The sequence below is a fragment of the Microtus oregoni genome, unplaced genomic scaffold (assembly GCF_018167655.1).
Source record: "Microtus oregoni isolate MIOR12 unplaced genomic scaffold, Mior012 000015F_ref0000493, whole genome shotgun sequence".
Taxonomy (NCBI): Eukaryota; Metazoa; Chordata; class Mammalia; order Rodentia; family Cricetidae; genus Microtus; species Microtus oregoni.
The window spans coordinates 16156477-16173233 of NW_024543074.1; the positions used below are offsets into that span (position 1 = coordinate 16156477).

Consider the following 16757-nt stretch of genomic DNA (forward strand, 5'->3'; position numbering starts at 1 on the left):
TTCCCACCAGTTTTCTTTTTATTAGTATAGGCCTGTCATATTTTTTGTTTTTCTTTCAATATTCTTGTCCTTATATTTTAGAAGATTTTTTTTGTAAGTGATCTATGGGGCCAAGTAGAAATTCTTAATTGGGCCGGGCCGTGGTGGCACACGCCTTTAATCCCAGCACTCGGGAGGCAGAGGCAGGCGGATCTCTGTGAGTTCGAGACCAGCCTGGTCTACAAGAGCTAGTTCCAGGACAGGCTCCAAAACCACAGAGAAACCCTGTCTCGAAAAACCAAAAAAAAAAAAAAAAAAAAAAAGAAATTCTTAATTGGGTAATCTTTATATTTCAATTGAAATAACTAATTTATTACATTTAACATTGTTATGAGTATATTTGATTTCAAATCTATCTTTCTACTTTCTGTTTATTTCCCATTGTCCTATGTTTCTTTTAATCGACTTTTCATTTTATTGGCTTCATCATTGTATTTTTCCCCTCTACTAATTTGCAAATTTCACACTTCCACTATTTTTCGATTAGTAGAGATTATGTAATTATAGTAACTTATAGGAGTCTACCCTTAATATCTTAATATCTTTTCTGGGTAGTATTCCCGTTTACTCCTTCCTGAAGCATATTGTTACTGTTCTTTAAAATCCCACTTGATAACTACTGCTATTTCATACTGTGTTTGCAAAGATTTATCTTCATAATTCCAACTTGCTTTGATGTTTATGGCTTTTTACATCTCAGCTTCCACTTGAGATTGCAGCTCTCTCCCACTTACTTGCCGGAGATATTTTCCAGGGTTCCCAGTGGCTGTCTAAATAGTACAGCCACTGTTCAGCCCTCTTTCTCCCTGGCCCTTTCCTGTGTACCTGGAGGTAACACATTCAGCTCAGTTTCTTCGTTTTCATCTTCCTTTTCCTCCATGAATGACTCTGCAAGTTCACAGATTTCCTTGTTAATATTACTCTGATGTGACAGAGGGTCACCAAGACCAGAGATGAACCTGAGGAACCTCCTTCAGACAGGGAGCATTGTTGCATTTTCCTCTGCTCACTGTTTGTCTTGTAGATCTCTTCTACTTGTAGTTGGCTGGAGGCACACTGTCAAATGTTGATTTGCTTTCATTTTTCACCTTTTGGTGTTTTTATTGGGCCTAAAACTAGGCTTACAATTCTAGATGATTCTCATGGTTCTTCAGCTTTACAGTGGTGTGAAGGTGATACACATTCAGGAAAACCTGTACTTTGAATTTTACATTTTGATTTTCCTCCAGCAATATATTGTATGACACTTTCTTGTGATGCCGAGTAGTGGAAATGAATCTCTGAATTCGCCAGCAAGGGGGCTGTAGAAATGGCATAGTGGCTAGGAGCCTGGGTCCAATTCCCAGCACTCACTTTGTAGCTCATGACTGTAACTCTAGTTCTAAGAGATCTAGGGCCTTTTTTCTGGTCTCTGCTGTTATTACATGTACATGGTGCACAGACATTACATGCAGACAAAGTGTATACACATTAAAAACAAAAAATGGGGGCTGAAGAGATTGCTCAAAGGTTAAGAGCACTGACAGTTCTTCCAGAGGTCCTTAGCATAAACAGAGACTGCACCTTTGTTTTTCTGGTCACCCAAACCCGAATAATCACAAAGAAACTATATTAATTACAATACTGTTTGGCCAATGGCTCAAGCATATTCCTATCTAGCTCTTGTATCTTAAATTTACCTATTTCTATTAATCTATGTATCACCACGAGGCTGTGGCCTACTAGTGAGGTTCTGGCATCTTTCTCCTTCGGCAGCTATGTGGCATCTCAGTCTGCAGTTGCCACCCAGATGCAGAGGAAGCAAGATGAAAATGCTGAGCTGAAAAAAAGGAACCAAGCCATGTGGCTAAACAAAGATAAAAGTTATGGGTTAATTTAAGTTATGAGAGCTAGTTAATAATCCTGAGGTAATAGGTCCAACAATATAATTAATATAAGCCTCTGTGTGTTTTTTTTTTTTTTTGAGATTGAATAGCTGCAGGACCAGACAGGACAGAAACTACACCTGAGTTCAATTCCCAGCAACCACATGGTGGCTCACAACCCTCTATAATGAGATCTCATGCTTTTTTTTTTGTGTGTGTGTGCAGGGATACATGCAGGCAGAACACTGTATACATAATAAATAAATCTAAAAAAAAACCCCACAAAAAAACCAAGAAAGATAACCATAGAACTGGAAGTAGTGATCCATCAAATTCAAATCCCCTTACCAGCCATGATGTGATGTTTCTGATTTCATCAGAGGTGCAGAGGAAGAGAATCTGAAGTGCAACGATCAGTTCACATCTAGTATAACAGTAATCACTACAAGAAAACCCCTTGTGGTCCAGGTTCTAAGACAGGGATCATTTTCAGATAAGAATCTATGGTAACTGAATAACTTACACAGTTCTTCTGAGATCGTTAAGTGATTACTTCCATCACTATTGAGCAGGGAGTGGAGGCTGAAGTTACCATTGCAACTGCCTAAATCAACTATTTTAATATATTGACTCAATCAGTTTTTTTTAAACCCTGAACTTTGGAAACTTCAATGTTTAGAATTTGAAAAGAGATTAAAAATTCACCAATGGAGTTGGAGAATGGGTGATCAGGGAGGTGGGGAGGTATCCCAGCAGAGTCAACGGTGTTGAAGCATAGTGTTGGGAACTGGAAATTGATCAGTACATTGATTCAGTAAAGAGGCAGAGATGAAGGCAAGCCCAGGAGAAAATGGTGAGAGACGAGGTGTACTGTGGTCGGTTTTGATGTCAACTTGACACTAATTAGAAGGGGATTTGGGAGTGGAGGAGAATTCTTTGTTGAGAAGAATTGGAGACTGGTGGGGACTTGTGGAGGTGGTGATGGGATGGTTTCTATGCGGAGAGAATAAGCATGAAAGGTAAAGAATAGTGAATGTATAATTTTTTCCTAAATAAGGTCTTTATCTTCATTTGGGAGCTAGAGTATTCTAGTTAGATTAAAAACTTGAAGATTCCTTTATATCTATGTTGAACTTTAAAAAATGTCCTTCCTTCCTTCCTTCCTTCCTTCCTTCCTTCCTTTCAACAAGATTTTACTCTGTACCTAATAGAGCTACAACTCACTGTGTAGACTAGGCTTACTTCAAACTTGTGGCAATCCTCTTGTTTATGCCTCCCAAGTACTGGTATTATAGTTGTGTGCTACTCTGCCTAGCCAAAAATGTAATTCTTTAGTACATAGCAAATATTGGGTCTAAGTATTTCTTAAGGGTCTGGGAGTATAGCTAAATGATAGAAATAATCTAAAATGAACAGGACCTTGGTCTAATCCCTAGCACCACACATACTCAAAAAAGATTCTTACAGGGCAAGGAGAGGGCAGGTAAAGTGTTAGCTTTATATATGTCTGATGACCTGTGTTTGAGCCCTGGAAGCCATGTAAAAAGCTGCATGCATGGGCTAGCTAGCCTGGAGTATGTTGCTCAGTGGCAGACACAATAGGAGTGAGCATGCCTCATCAAGATGGAAGGTGAGAACTGATTCCACAAAGTTGTCCTCTGATCTCCACATGTATGCTGTGGCATGTACATGCCCCACTCACACATACAATAAATAATTCTTTAAATTTTTTTCTAGTGTCATCCATTTGCCTGCACGTTTCCTGGTATCCTTGTTTTTTGTTTTTTTTTGTTTTTTTTTTTTTTACTGTTGAGTAATACTCCATTGTATAAGTGTATCACATTTTCTTTATCCATTCTTAGGTTGAAGGGCATCTAGGTTGTTTCCAGGTACTGGCTATTATGAATAATGCTGCTATGAACATAGTTGAGCAGGTGTCCTTGTGGTATGATTGAGCATCCTTTGGGTATATACCCAAGAATGGTATCGCTGGGTCTTGAGGTAGATTGATTTCCACTTTTATGAAAAACCACCATACTGATTTCCAACGTGGCTGTACAAGTTTTCACTTCCACCAGCAGTGGAGGAGTGTTCCCCTTGTTCCACAGCCTCTCCAACGTAAGCTGTCATCAGTGTTTTTGATCTTAGCCATTCTGACAGGTGTAATATCTGATTTGCATTTCCCTGATGTTGATGACATTCCTTAAATATTTTTCGGTCATTTGAGATTCTCTGTATGCCAGAAGAGAGAGCATCAGGTTCTATTTTAGATGGTTGTAAGCTACTGTGTGGGTGCTGGGAAATGAACTCAGTACCTCTAGAAGAGAGCAGCCAGTGCTCTTAACCACTAGCTATCTCTCCAGCCAAGTGACTTTTATAAAGTTGTAAATTACTCTAGAAAAAGTATATTTGGAAAACTGAGAAGAGTCCCATAATCTATTCCTCCCACCCAAGTCTAGACATACCCTCAGGGTCCTCCATCTATCTACCTACCTATCTAGTTAGTTTTTTTTTTTAAATTTTAACATTTGTTTTATGTGTATTGTGTTTTGCCTGCAGGTATGTATGTGTATCAGATGCATGCCTACTGCCCTCAGAGGCCAGAAGAGGGCATCAGATCCCATGGTTGTAAGGTGCCACAAGAGTGCTGGGAACCCAAAGGTGCTCTGCAAGAGCAGCAAGTGTCCTCGGCTGCCGAGCCATTCTCTCCAGCTCTTATATATTTATGTTTGTGGTCCTGGGAATCAAAGAATGGAGAGTCTCGAGCATGCTAGACATGTGCTCTGTGAACCAAGCTTCATTTCCTTTTAACTGTCAACAAAAAAAAAAAAGAATAGTTGCAATCATGTTTGACATATAATATACACTGGGTTATTCTGTAGTTATTGGCTCTCCCTGTAAATATTTTTCATGTTACTACATAGTTTTCATAACCATTGAATTTCTGGGCCATCACTGGCTGAACTATATCCTATTGTGCTGGACATTTAGGTTAACAATTTTTAGTTATTCTATATAATTATTTTGAACAAATATCCCTAAGAAATCCATTGTGTGCCTACTTTTTATTATTTGATCAGCTATTCCTGTTTTGAGCTGTATAACTTAGAGAATAATTCTGGATTGGCTTTTCATTTTGACTTACAGTCACACTGTTAAAATAGATTCTTTCCCTAATTCTACTAATTATACGTTAGGTTTGAAGTTATACTAGGAAACAATGTGTGTCCTGGCTGTTGCCAGTTTTGAATAGCTTTTGAAGTTCTAATTTTAGAATGTGTATTCCATGAAACATTTTGTATTTTAATAGGTTGATTCGAGGATTGGTTTTGGACCATGGTGCCCGTCATCCAAGCATGAAGAAGCAAGTGCAAGATGCATTTATCCTCATTTGCAGTGTTTCACTGGAGTATGAGAAAACGTGCGTCTCAGTCTGTCTTTATAACCATTGAAACTCTTTTAACTTTCCTTCTTCTTTTTTGTAAATTTATTTTTAATTATGTGTATGCACTGTGTATGGGTATGTGCATGTGAGTAAAGGAGCCCCAGGAGGCCCGAAGAGGGCCTTTGTGCCCTGGAGCTGATGTTGCCAACAACTGTGAGCCACCTGACCATGTTGCTGGGAACTGAACTCAGGTCCCTTTAGCCTGAGCCATCTCTCCAACCCCAATTGTTAAATTATCTTTTCTGTCTCCCTCCCCCTTCCTCCTCCTTTCACCACTCTCTCTTTTTCTCGATAGGAGTTTCACGTTTTAGTCCAGGCTGGTCTCGTACCTGTAGCTCTCAGTCTCCTAAGTACTGGGATAACAACTGCGAGCCATCGCGCCCAGCTCCCTGTTCTCTAAAGGTGTTTTGTAATCTCTTTTTCCCTTCTACCCTGCCTCACTCACTTTTCTCATTTTTTTGTTTTTGTTTTTGTTTTTTTTCCCCGAAGAAAGGGACTTGCGTTGCTCTGGGTGACTTCCAACTTGTAAACCTCTTGCCTTAGCCTCCATTCCTGGTTTACTAACTTGTTCTTATTAATTCTTTAGAGAAGTGAGCTCTGGTTTCTTTTATAAGACTGTAGAAGAGAAAGAGAAATTGGTAAAAGCCGAAAGAAAATTCATTGAAGATAGAGTGCAGAAAATAATAGACCTGAAGCAGAAAGTCTGTGCTGAGTCCAATAAAGGATTTGTTGTCATCAATCAGAAGGTGAGAAGAAGTTCATAGCCAAAGTGCTTGTCACTGTGTCTCAGCATTTCTCAGTGTGGCCTGTGACCCTAAAGCGTCCCTATGACATTTTCAGGGAGTTTGGGGAGGAAACTCTTTTTATGATAATAATACCCTTTACACTGTGTGGGCTTTTATTAGGAAGGGTAAAGCTGCTAGCTTCTTCCTGCACACTAGGAGAGCAGCGCCGAGCTGGGCTCTTCCTCATACTCTTTACTACCGCAGCACCAGGGGAAGGGCACTTCATTCACCAGTGTCCTGATGATGGGTGGGAAGGTGGCTCAGCGGTGAAGAGCATGCACTGCTCTTGTGGATCTGAGTTCGGCTCTCAGCACCACAGGGTCCAGCAGACTGCAGCTCCAGGGGCTCTCTTGCCGTCAGGCCTCCACACATCTGCACTCAGGAGCACATATCCACATACAGACATACCGCACACACACACTTTTTTTTTTTAGAAAAGAATGTCTTGAAATGTTAACTGTATTGATTTTATTAAATATTTGTCCTTAAGTATTCATTCTCTTTTGTAATGTTGTGTGATAACATTGAAATATACACAAAGCATTTCTTCATTGCAAAACATGATGGTTGTCTTGAAGAAAGCCTACGTGTAATTGGAGTTTGAGTTAAACTAGTTACTTTTTCACGGAAAGCCTTTTTTAGTTGAAAGAAGGTTCAACAGATAAACTGTGGTTGCCTAGATTTGGATGTCCAGTGGATTTTTTTTCCTGAAAAATTAATGCAGCAATTCACTACTCCAAGGAAGGAGGACACCTCCCAGAGTGTGCTGCCTGACTCAATGAACCAGTAGTTCCTAAATGACTAAAATACACATAATCTTGCAAAGACATGCATGAATAAATAACCCCCTTAGAATATAATATTAATTATTTTTTAAAATTCTTTAAAATGTTTTCCTTTTTCATTTATGTTTAGAGATATGTGTCTGAAACTAGAGTTGCAGGCAATGGTGAGCCACCCCACACAGGTGCTAGGAACTGAGCTGAGACCCTCTGATGGGGCAGCCTGTATTCATAACCACTGAGCCCTCTCTCTAGTCCCCATTTTTATAACTTGATACAGCTACCACTCACTATATAGCTTAGGCTGACAAGGAACTTGCTATGTAGTCTCTTTTGGTCTGAAACTTTGGATCTTCCTTGCTTCAGCCTCCTGAGCGCTGGCATTACAGCTGTGTGCCATCATGCCCCGCCTTGACTCTTCTTGATTTTTAAGAATGTGAAGTAGTGTTGAGACCAAAAAAAAAAAAAAAAAAAAAAAAGCTTGAGAAATACTGGTTTAAATTTTTTAAGGTTAAGAGTAGAGCTCAGTGGTAGAGCACTTGCCTAGAGTAGAACAAAAACCACTCAACTTTTGTGTTAACTTGAACACAGGGCATTGATCCGTTTTCCTTAGAAATGCTTGCAAAATATGAAATCGTAGCTCTTCGCAGGGCAAAAAGAAGAAATCTCGAAAGGTAAGTGCAAGTTATGTATCTCAAATCTTTTCTGTCACTCTTGGCGATGCTATCCTTTTTGTTTGTAGTGCCAGGAACTGAATCCAAAGCTTTCTAAGTTCTTTCTTTCTTTCTTTCTTTCTTTCTTTGTAAACAATTGTTGGGTGCGGTAGATGCCTTTAATCCCAGCATTGGGGAGGTAGAGGAAGAGGGATCTCTGTGAGTTTGAGACCAGCCTGGTTTACAGAGTGAGTTTCAGGACAGCCAGAGAAACCCTTGAAAAACCAAACAATGACAACAACAACAAACCCACAAGATCTGGGGCCAGGGAGATAGCTCAGTGTATAAAGTACTTTATGTGCAAGCTTGAAGACCTGAGTTCTGAGTGCCAGAGTCCACATGAAAGCCAGGAACAGCAGCATTGTGAGCCTGGACCCCAGCTCTGGGCTTACTGCTCAGCCAGCCTAGCTTAGACTTCAGGCTTCGTGTTCAGGGAGAGACCCTGCCTCAAAAAAATGAGATGGAGAAGTGACTGAAAAAGACAACCTGTGTCACCCTCTGTCCACCCCCACTTGCATGGGTGAGTGCACCCTCATGTACGGGTACACATACACTCTCTTCCCCTACAAAATATATTTTAGAAACACTGTAATACTGTATGATCTCACTTATATGTGAAATTTAAAAAGACTGCGTTTTCAGAAGTAGGTAAGAGGGTGATAGTTAGCGGAGGCTGGAGTCCTAGGGGAAATGAAGAGTTTGGGAGCTGTTGATCAAAGGTACAAAGTTTTCATTAGAGAGACAGGTAGATACGGGTTTGTTATAAAGCTGGTGACTGTAGGTAACAACTATATGTTTGTTTCTGGGACAGGGTCTCAGGTGTAGACCTGGCTTACCTAGAACTCATTATATAAACCCGGCTGGCCTTAAACTCACAAGGATTCCCCTGTCTCTGCTTCCTTAGTGCTTGGACTAAAGTGAGATCATGTAAAAAAAAAAAAAGAAAGAAAGAAAAGAGAAATTAGCTTTTGTATTTTCTATAACCAAAGTGGAGGTGCTGTCCATGTGATTCCAGGCTTACCCTCGCCTGTGGAGGAATAGCTGTAAACTCCTTTGAAGACCTTAATGAAGATTGCTTGGGGCATGCTGGCCTTGTATTTGAGTATTCATTTGTGAGTATATCTTTATTTTTAGTTTTTAGACAAGATTGCTCTGTGTGTAGTCCAGGCTGTTCTGGAACTCACTTTGTAGACCATGCTGGCCTCAAACTCAGAGAATTGCCAGTCTCTGAATGCTAGGGTTAAAGATATGTGCCATCACTGTCCAGCGCATAGTGAGTATTTCTGTGAATAGCAGTAATAGCACGATTCCTAAACCATTTCTGGTATTTTATACATTTTAATTCATATATTACATTTTGAGGTCGGACAGAACAGAGTTTGCAGTTTATTCCTCTAAGTGTTAAGAGTTTTGCTATGGAGCCACAGTTGGTCTTGAACTGTCTTCCTGACCAGTCCTCCCAATGGTGGGATAACTTAACCACTTTAAAAAGGCATCTACAGTTATACTTTATAAGAAAATTTACATGAAGATTTTATCTTAATAGAAAATAGATTTGAATTTCATGATGACATTGCTATTTTATACAAATGTAATAATGTAATCTGTCAAATGTTATACCTGTTGTGCATGCATGTGTGTGTATATATACGTATGTGTGTGCATGTGTGCGTGTGTTTTCCTGGGGATCCGAGTCAGGATCTTACGCATGCTGGGCAAAGTGCTCTACCACCTGCGCCCTCAGCTATATCCCAAGTCTTACAGCTATATCTTCTCTTGTCCCCTGCTAGGGTGAGGAAAAGTTCACTTTTATTGAGGACTGTGTGAATCCTCTCTCTGTCACCTTGTTGATCAAAGGACCAAACAAACATACTCTTATACAGATCAAGGATGCTTTAAGAGACGGACTTCGTGCAGTCAAAAATGCGATTGAAGATGGTAAACAAGCTCTTTTTGTGGTGGATATGAGCCTCATGCTTTTTTGTAGTAATAAGTCTGTCATGGTATATATAATATTTTAAGGTACAAATGATTATTCTTTTATTAGACTTTAGACAATTTTCTAATTTTCCTTTGGGATATCTGTTAAGAATAAAGATAAGGTATGTTGCCTTATTAATTAGCCCCTCTGTAAGAGATGAAAACCACTTAACTTAATACTATACTGTTACTTTATACATTTAGGAATTTATTTTTCAAACCATGAGAGAGCTTTTATAGCTCAGAACTTGCTTCTTCCCCTCAGGTATAGTGTAGTGGTAAGAAAGGTTGGGAAAGGATGTTAACTTCTTAAATTCTTGATAATTTAGAACTAGCTTGTATTTAAAAGGAGTTAAGGGAGGTAATTCAATAAAAGCATCCTTTAAACAGAGTAATAGACGTATGGAAAGATGTTAAAAAAAAAACCAGTCATTAAGAAGTGGAAATCGCCAGGTAGTCGTGGTGCACACCTTTAATCACAGCACTCAGGACTCAGAGGCAGGCAGATCTCTGCGTTTGAGGCTAGCTTGGTCTAGAGTGAATTCCAGGATAGGCTCCAAAGCTACACAGAGAAACCCTATCTTGAAGAAGAAGAAGAAGAAGAAGAAGAAGAAGAAGAAGAAGAAGAAGAAGAAGAAGAAGAGTGACAAGCAAAAGCACAATGCGATGTGATTTTGCATCCTCTAGGATGACTGCAATACAAAAGCTGGATAACAATTAAGTGTCCTTCCTTGGCAAGGACATAAAGAAATTGGAACCCTGATGAGAACTGTTGGGTGATAGGTGCTTCTGACTGGATCAAATAGTAGTTCTGTCCTTTTATTTTTTCTTTTCTTTTTTTTTCTCTCCACACACTGATTTCTGTAGTGGCTGTATTAGCTCATACTATTACCAGAATTTAAGGGTTCATTCCCTCACAACTTCAGTGGCATTTGTTGTCATTTTGCTACTGGCCATTCTGATTGAGTGAGGGGAAATATTGGTATAGTTTGAGTTTGCATCACAGTAATGGATAAGGATGGTGAACATTTTCATGTATTTATTGGCCTTTTGCACTTACTTGGAAATGGTGCATTTACCTCTCTAGTGATTGAATTGTTTGTTGGTTTGGGGCCCTTCACATGTTCTGGATAGTAATTCCCCAGCAGAGGAATAACTAGGAAAGTCTTTCTCCCATTCTTAGCATTCTTTACTGTTTTCTATGCTGTGCAGAAGCTTTTTAATTTCTCGCATTGGGTCCCTATGCAGTCCTTGCTATTTGGTTGGGCTTTGGGGAACATATTCAGAAATGTTTTGCCTGTTCCATTTATTTATTTGTTTGTTTTATTTGTTTTTGAGACAGAGTTTCTCTCCATAACCAGACTTGCCTTGAATTTACAGAGATCTACCTGCCTCTGTCTTCTGAAATTATAGGATTATACATGTGCACCAGCATGTCTGATATATGTCTGTATCTTAAGTTTTTTTCCTAGTAGTTTCAAAGTTTCAGGCCTTTATATTGCTGTCTTTGATCTGTTTTGAATTAATTTTTGTGCATGGTGAGAGGTAAGATCTAGTTTCATTTTTCTATATATGGATATCTAGTTCTCCCAGTGCAGTTTGTTAAATAAGCTGTCCTTTCTCCAAGTGTATATATTCTCTGGATGTGTTTGTTAAAAAGTCAGTGGCAGCTGGGCATGGTGGCACATGCCTTTAATTCCAACACTCTGGAGGCAGAGGCAGGCAGATCTCTTGTGAGTTTGAGGCCAGCCTGGTCTACAGAGTAAGTTCCAGGACAGCTAGTACTGTTACACAGAGAAACTCTGTCTCAGAAAACCAAACACAACAACATTAACAACAAATAAACTAAAACCAAAAAACCAGTGACTATAGCAGCATAGGTCTATTACAGGATCCTCTGTCCCATTCTTGTTAGCCTGTGTGTCTGTTTTTGTGCTAGCACAAAATAATTTCCTCTTATCTAAGTTCGGAGCACCAAACTATTGCCTGTGAGTGAAATATGATTGCTGCATGTCTTTAGTAAATAGGTTTTTAGTAACTCAGTCGTACCCCCTTGAGTGTATTGACTGTAGCTGTTCTGTGCTGTTGTGGTGGGTGAGATAGCTGTAAAGGGACCCACAGAACCTAAGCTGTTAGCTGACTTAGTTGTTTTTCAGTACTAGGGATAGAATCAGGGATATGAATGTTCTAGGCAAGCTTTCTATCGCTGAACTGCACCCCTCGATAAGTAAAAATCATATTAGTGTGTGTGTGTGTGTGTGTGTGTGTGTGTGTGTGTGTGTGTGAATGAGGATGTGCTTCATGCCTTGGTGCATGTATAGAGGTCAAAGGACAGCTTTCAGAAGCTGATTCTCTCTTCCCACTTAGGCTCTGGGATCAAGATTCAGTCTTGCATGGTTGGTGCTTTACCCAGAGTTGATGGAGGAGGGTCATCTCTCTATCTATTGTTTCATTGGTTAAGTAATAAAGAAACTGCTTGGCCCCTGATAGGGTAGAATTTAGATAGGTGGAGTAAACAGAACAGAATGCTGGGAGAAAGAAGCTGAGTCAAGGAGTCGCCATGATTCTTCCACTCCAGACAGATGCAGGTTAAGATCTTTCCTGGTAAGCCAGCTCGTGGAGTTACACAGATTATTAGAAATGGGTTAGGTCGATATGTAAGAGCTAGCCAATAAGAAACTGGAACTAATGGGCCAGGCAGTGTTTAAAAGAATACAGTTTCCGTGTAATTATTTTGGGTAAAGCTAGCCATGCGGGCGGCCGGGTGCTGGGGACGCAGCCCCGCTGCTCCGATTTCAACAGATTTCTATCTCAGAGTCATCCTGCTGGCCCTTACCTGGCCTTTGCATAAAGTTTAGCCACTGATCTAAGTTGTCAGCTTTATTGGCATAAAGTTGTTTATAACATTTCTTGCTTCTTCTTCTTTAGCTGTAAGGATGCATTTTCCTTCTTCCTCCTTCTTGCTACTCCTGCCTTCATTTCTCTTTCTCTTCTTTCTTGACAAGGGTTCACTCTAATCCAAGCTGGCCTGGAACTCAATGTGTAGCCCAGACTGGCCTTGAAGTTATACCAATACCTCCATCTGGCTTTCTTAGTGTGGTTTACAGGTGTGAGCTCTATTTCTCATTTCCCAGTTTCCCACTCTGATCTCTCCTAGTGCCATTCCTCCACTTACACTGGGTGCTGTGTGCTCCGCTCTCCCTTCCTGGGTTTAGGGATTTTGTTCTTTTCTAATGTAGGTAGTTCTAGAAATTTCTCTTCAGCTTTATGCTATGTTTTTATGAGGAATGGTTTCTGGGAAGCCCTCAGAGGTACAGTAAAGTCTTTTAAGATGGGTGGGGTAGGCAGTACGTGGGTACATGTGTTTATTTGCATATTTAGTCTTTATATCTCTCACATACAAATATTATTTTGAGTGTATTCCTTCTTAAGAAGGAACTTTTCAAACTGTGATGAGATATAAGGATATACTAAGCTTATAGCTGAATAACTTCTTCAGCACTCATGTTATGAAATGAATCAGAAAAGAGAGATGGTAATAAAAGTGCTGAGTGAGAAGTATTGATTTTATATTGTTTTGCTATAATTATAGGTAACTCCAGAGCAAATTTGTTGATTTAAATAAATCCAAACCCTTACGACACTATACAAGCAGGACTGGGGATCTATTGTTGAGTGGTGGAGTCCATGCCTGTCCTGAGCAAGGCCCAGGTTTAATCTCCAGTCCCACAATACAATTACCCAACGCTATGCAAGCAGATGTAAAACTCTTATCCAGGGTGAAAATTGATATATTTTAAAACAAAGCTCTTGGCTTAGAATACAAAGACACTTTTTTCCTCCTTGGGTACCAGTTTAGATTCTGCTCCAATATAGAAAACAAATCCTTCATTGGGTCCCCAAAATTCCGTACCCAAATGTCTGGCCACATTATTTGCCCTAATCCCTACTTTATTTTAATACATTTTCATATTCACTGAACCGTGGGGGAAGGTTCTAAAAGTCACACTTTCAAACTGATTTTAAATAGCAATAAGCAAACATAATTTTGCATGGTTTTAAATCCTTTATTTTATTTATTTATTTATTTATTTATTTTTGATTTTTCGAGACAGGGTTTCTCCGTAGCTTTTGGTTCCTGTCCTGGAACTAGCTCTTATAGACCAGGCTGGCCTCGAACTCACAGAGATCCACCTGCCTCTGCCTCCCGAGTGCTGGGATTAAAGGCGTGCGCCACCACCGCCCGGTTTAAATCCTTTATTTTTAAGAAACTATACCGACCAGTTTCTGTTAAGTAACAGTGTACTCACTCTCCAAAGCATAATGAAGACATAATACACTGTCAGTAAGTCATTGTTCCCACTAATGACATTCACATGCTGAGATTAGATGGGGTCAGGTACATTCAACGCTGCGGCATGGCTCTATGCACTGCTTCAGTTAAATGGCAGCATGGACACGTGGATGCCACTATTGAACTGTGTGGTGAAACAGGAACGCTGATCTAGAACTGCCACATCTTGCATTGGCTCCAGCAAACTTTGGAGAGTTCTTTTTTACTTCATTGTATATGGCGCTATGCTACACAAGGACACTTGACACAACTGTATAATGTATATTGAACATGCTTCCCTCCATATCCCGTCCTGCCTCCCCCTTCCCGTTAGTACTTTTTGTTCCCCTAGCCAGTGTCACTTATACTTTTATGTCGTATGTGTGACAGGATGAAAGTCGGGGGAAATTATAAGGAAGTGGGAAGGGGAAGGAGCCCCTTTCCCCTTTCTGCTTGAAGTTTCTCGCCTGCTGAGAACTGAGATAGTTAACAACATTCACTTTGAAGGTTACCTACATAGAGAAAGTCTTTCTTTGATATAGTGGTAATTCCAATAAGAATGTTTAAATAGCAATGAACTGTGCCTGAGGCCTAAGTCTGGGTGACCTTTTCCCATTCTCATCTGTAAAGCTGCAATTTTCTAGAACTCTCCTAAGACTCTCCACTTACAATTACAATTGTCTTAGCCACCTTGCCCAACCCTTGTGCCTCATGGTTTTATCTTTATTAGATTTTAATCCCATCCAAAGAACCCTTGGAGCTACCCTGTAATCTCACTTATCATAAAGAGTGGGATGGGACTGGCAACCTCTCGTGGATGGACACACTGCACTCTCTCCTGCCCCACCAACCCTATACCTTCGTCAGTGCTGGGAACTGTGGCTAGATCCATATGGATCATCTGCAGATAAGGCTTCTTTCTTTGTTTATACCCCCTTTATTTCCTTCTCTTACTGCTCTAGCGAAGAATGAAAGCTGAGAAAGTGAACATCCTTGTCTTCCTCCTGATTCTGATGGAAATGCCTTGAGTTTTCCTCCATTTAGTATAATGTTCACTATAGGTTGTCGTATAGCCCTATTATATTGTGCTGAGGTATGTTATTTTTTTGCCTAGTCTCTTCAGTGTTTCTGTCATGAACGGATGTCAGATTTTGTCAAAAGCCTTTTCCGCATCTATTGAGGTTATCATGTGATTTCTGTGATACCTTTAGTATTATTTTTATTGCAGAGCATTGCTTTCACTGTCTGGGATCTTTAAAAAATATTTTATGTGTATGAGTGTTTTGCCTGTCTGTCTGCGCATAACATATGTACAATGCCCACAGAAGCCAGAAGAGGGCGCCAAATGCCCTAGAGTTGCAGATGGCTATGAGCTGCCATGTGGGTGCAGGGGATCAAAACCAGGTCCTCTGGAAGAGCAGCAGGGCCCTTAACCACTGAGCCAGCTCTCCAGAGCTTGTGTGGGGAATTTTATCCACACAATTTTTAAGATTGTGTTCTTATTTCTATGAAGAATGATACTGTATTTTTGATGAGGATTGTGTTGAATCTGTAAGTTAGTTTTTTTTAAGATTTATTTATTATGCATACAATGTTCTGTTAACATATATACACCAGAAGAGGCACCAGATCTCATTATAGATGGCTGTGAGCCACCATGTGGTTGCTGGGAATTGAACTCAGGACCTCTGGAAGAGCAGCTAGTGCTCTTAACCTCTGAGCCATCTCTTCAGCCCTGTAAGTTAGTTTTTGTAGGACAGCTATATTCACAATATTAATTCTTCCAATCCATGGACATGGGAAGATTTTTTTTTCTGTCTTCTAGTGTTTTCTTCAGTAGTGTTTTAAGACATTATATAGATCTTTCATTTCCTTGGTTAGATTTATTTTAAGATTTCATTTTATTTTTTTGGAACTAATTTGAATGACATTGTTTCCTTGATTCTCAGTGTGTCTTCCACTGGTCTATAGGAAGGGCACCTGTTGATTTTTGCATGATGTTTTGTGTCACCTTGTCTTGCTGGAAGTGTTTATCAGATGTAAGAATTTTTTTTTTTTTTTTTGAGACAGGGCTTCTCTGTGTAACAGCCTCGACTGTCCTGGAACTCACTTTGTAGACCAGGCTGGCCTCGAATTCACAGAGATCCTCCTGCCTCTGTCTCCCAAGTGCTGGGTTTAAAAGCATGTGCCACGGCCACCTAGCCCAGATGTAAGAATTTATGGTAGAGTCTTTAGGGTCTCTGTGTATAGTATCAAGTCACCAGCAAATAAGGATCTTTTCACTTCTTTTCCTGTCCGTGTACCTCTTATATCCTCTCTTATCTTATTACAAGCTCTAGCTAAACCTTCAATCTCTGTGTTGAATAAGAGTGGAGAGAGGACACCGTTATCTTGCTCTTGACCTTAATGGGAGTGTTGTGAGTTTTCCTGTTTTGCGTGGTACTGGCTGTAAGTTTGCTGTATTTGGCTTCTTTTATGCTGAGATATGTTCCTTCTATTCCTAGTCTCCTCAGTGTTTTGTCATGCAAAGTGGTAAGATTCTGTCAAAGGCCTTTTCCGCATCTATTGAAATGATCCGTGATTTCTATCCTTGAGTCTATTTATATGCTATATTACTTTTATTGATTTATGTATCTTAAACTATCTCTGCATCTCTGGAATGGAATGAACTTGATAATGATGGATACTCTTTTTGATGTATTCAATTCAGTTTGCAAATATTTTACTTAGAGTTTTTGCTTCTATGTTCATACGACAAATTGGCCTATAATTTTCTTTTGTGTGTGTGTCTTTATCTGGTTTTGTATCAGGGTAG

The 16757-nt window shown here is 39.8% G+C and overlaps 1 protein-coding gene across 1 annotated transcript in view; it reads left to right on the forward strand.

Moving 5' to 3' along the window:
* The window catches only part of Cct6b (chaperonin containing TCP1 subunit 6B), a 39164-nt gene that overhangs the window by 15684 nt on the left and 6723 nt on the right, over positions 1–16757 (forward strand). Inside the window, exons 6-10 of the mRNA XM_041665365.1 lie at positions 5215–5325; positions 5936–6095; positions 7508–7590; positions 8645–8741; positions 9420–9567. Of these exons, the coding sequence (XP_041521299.1) occupies positions 5215–5325; positions 5936–6095; positions 7508–7590; positions 8645–8741; positions 9420–9567 (599 nt within the window). The remainder of the gene's footprint in view (positions 1–5214; positions 5326–5935; positions 6096–7507; positions 7591–8644; positions 8742–9419; positions 9568–16757) is intronic.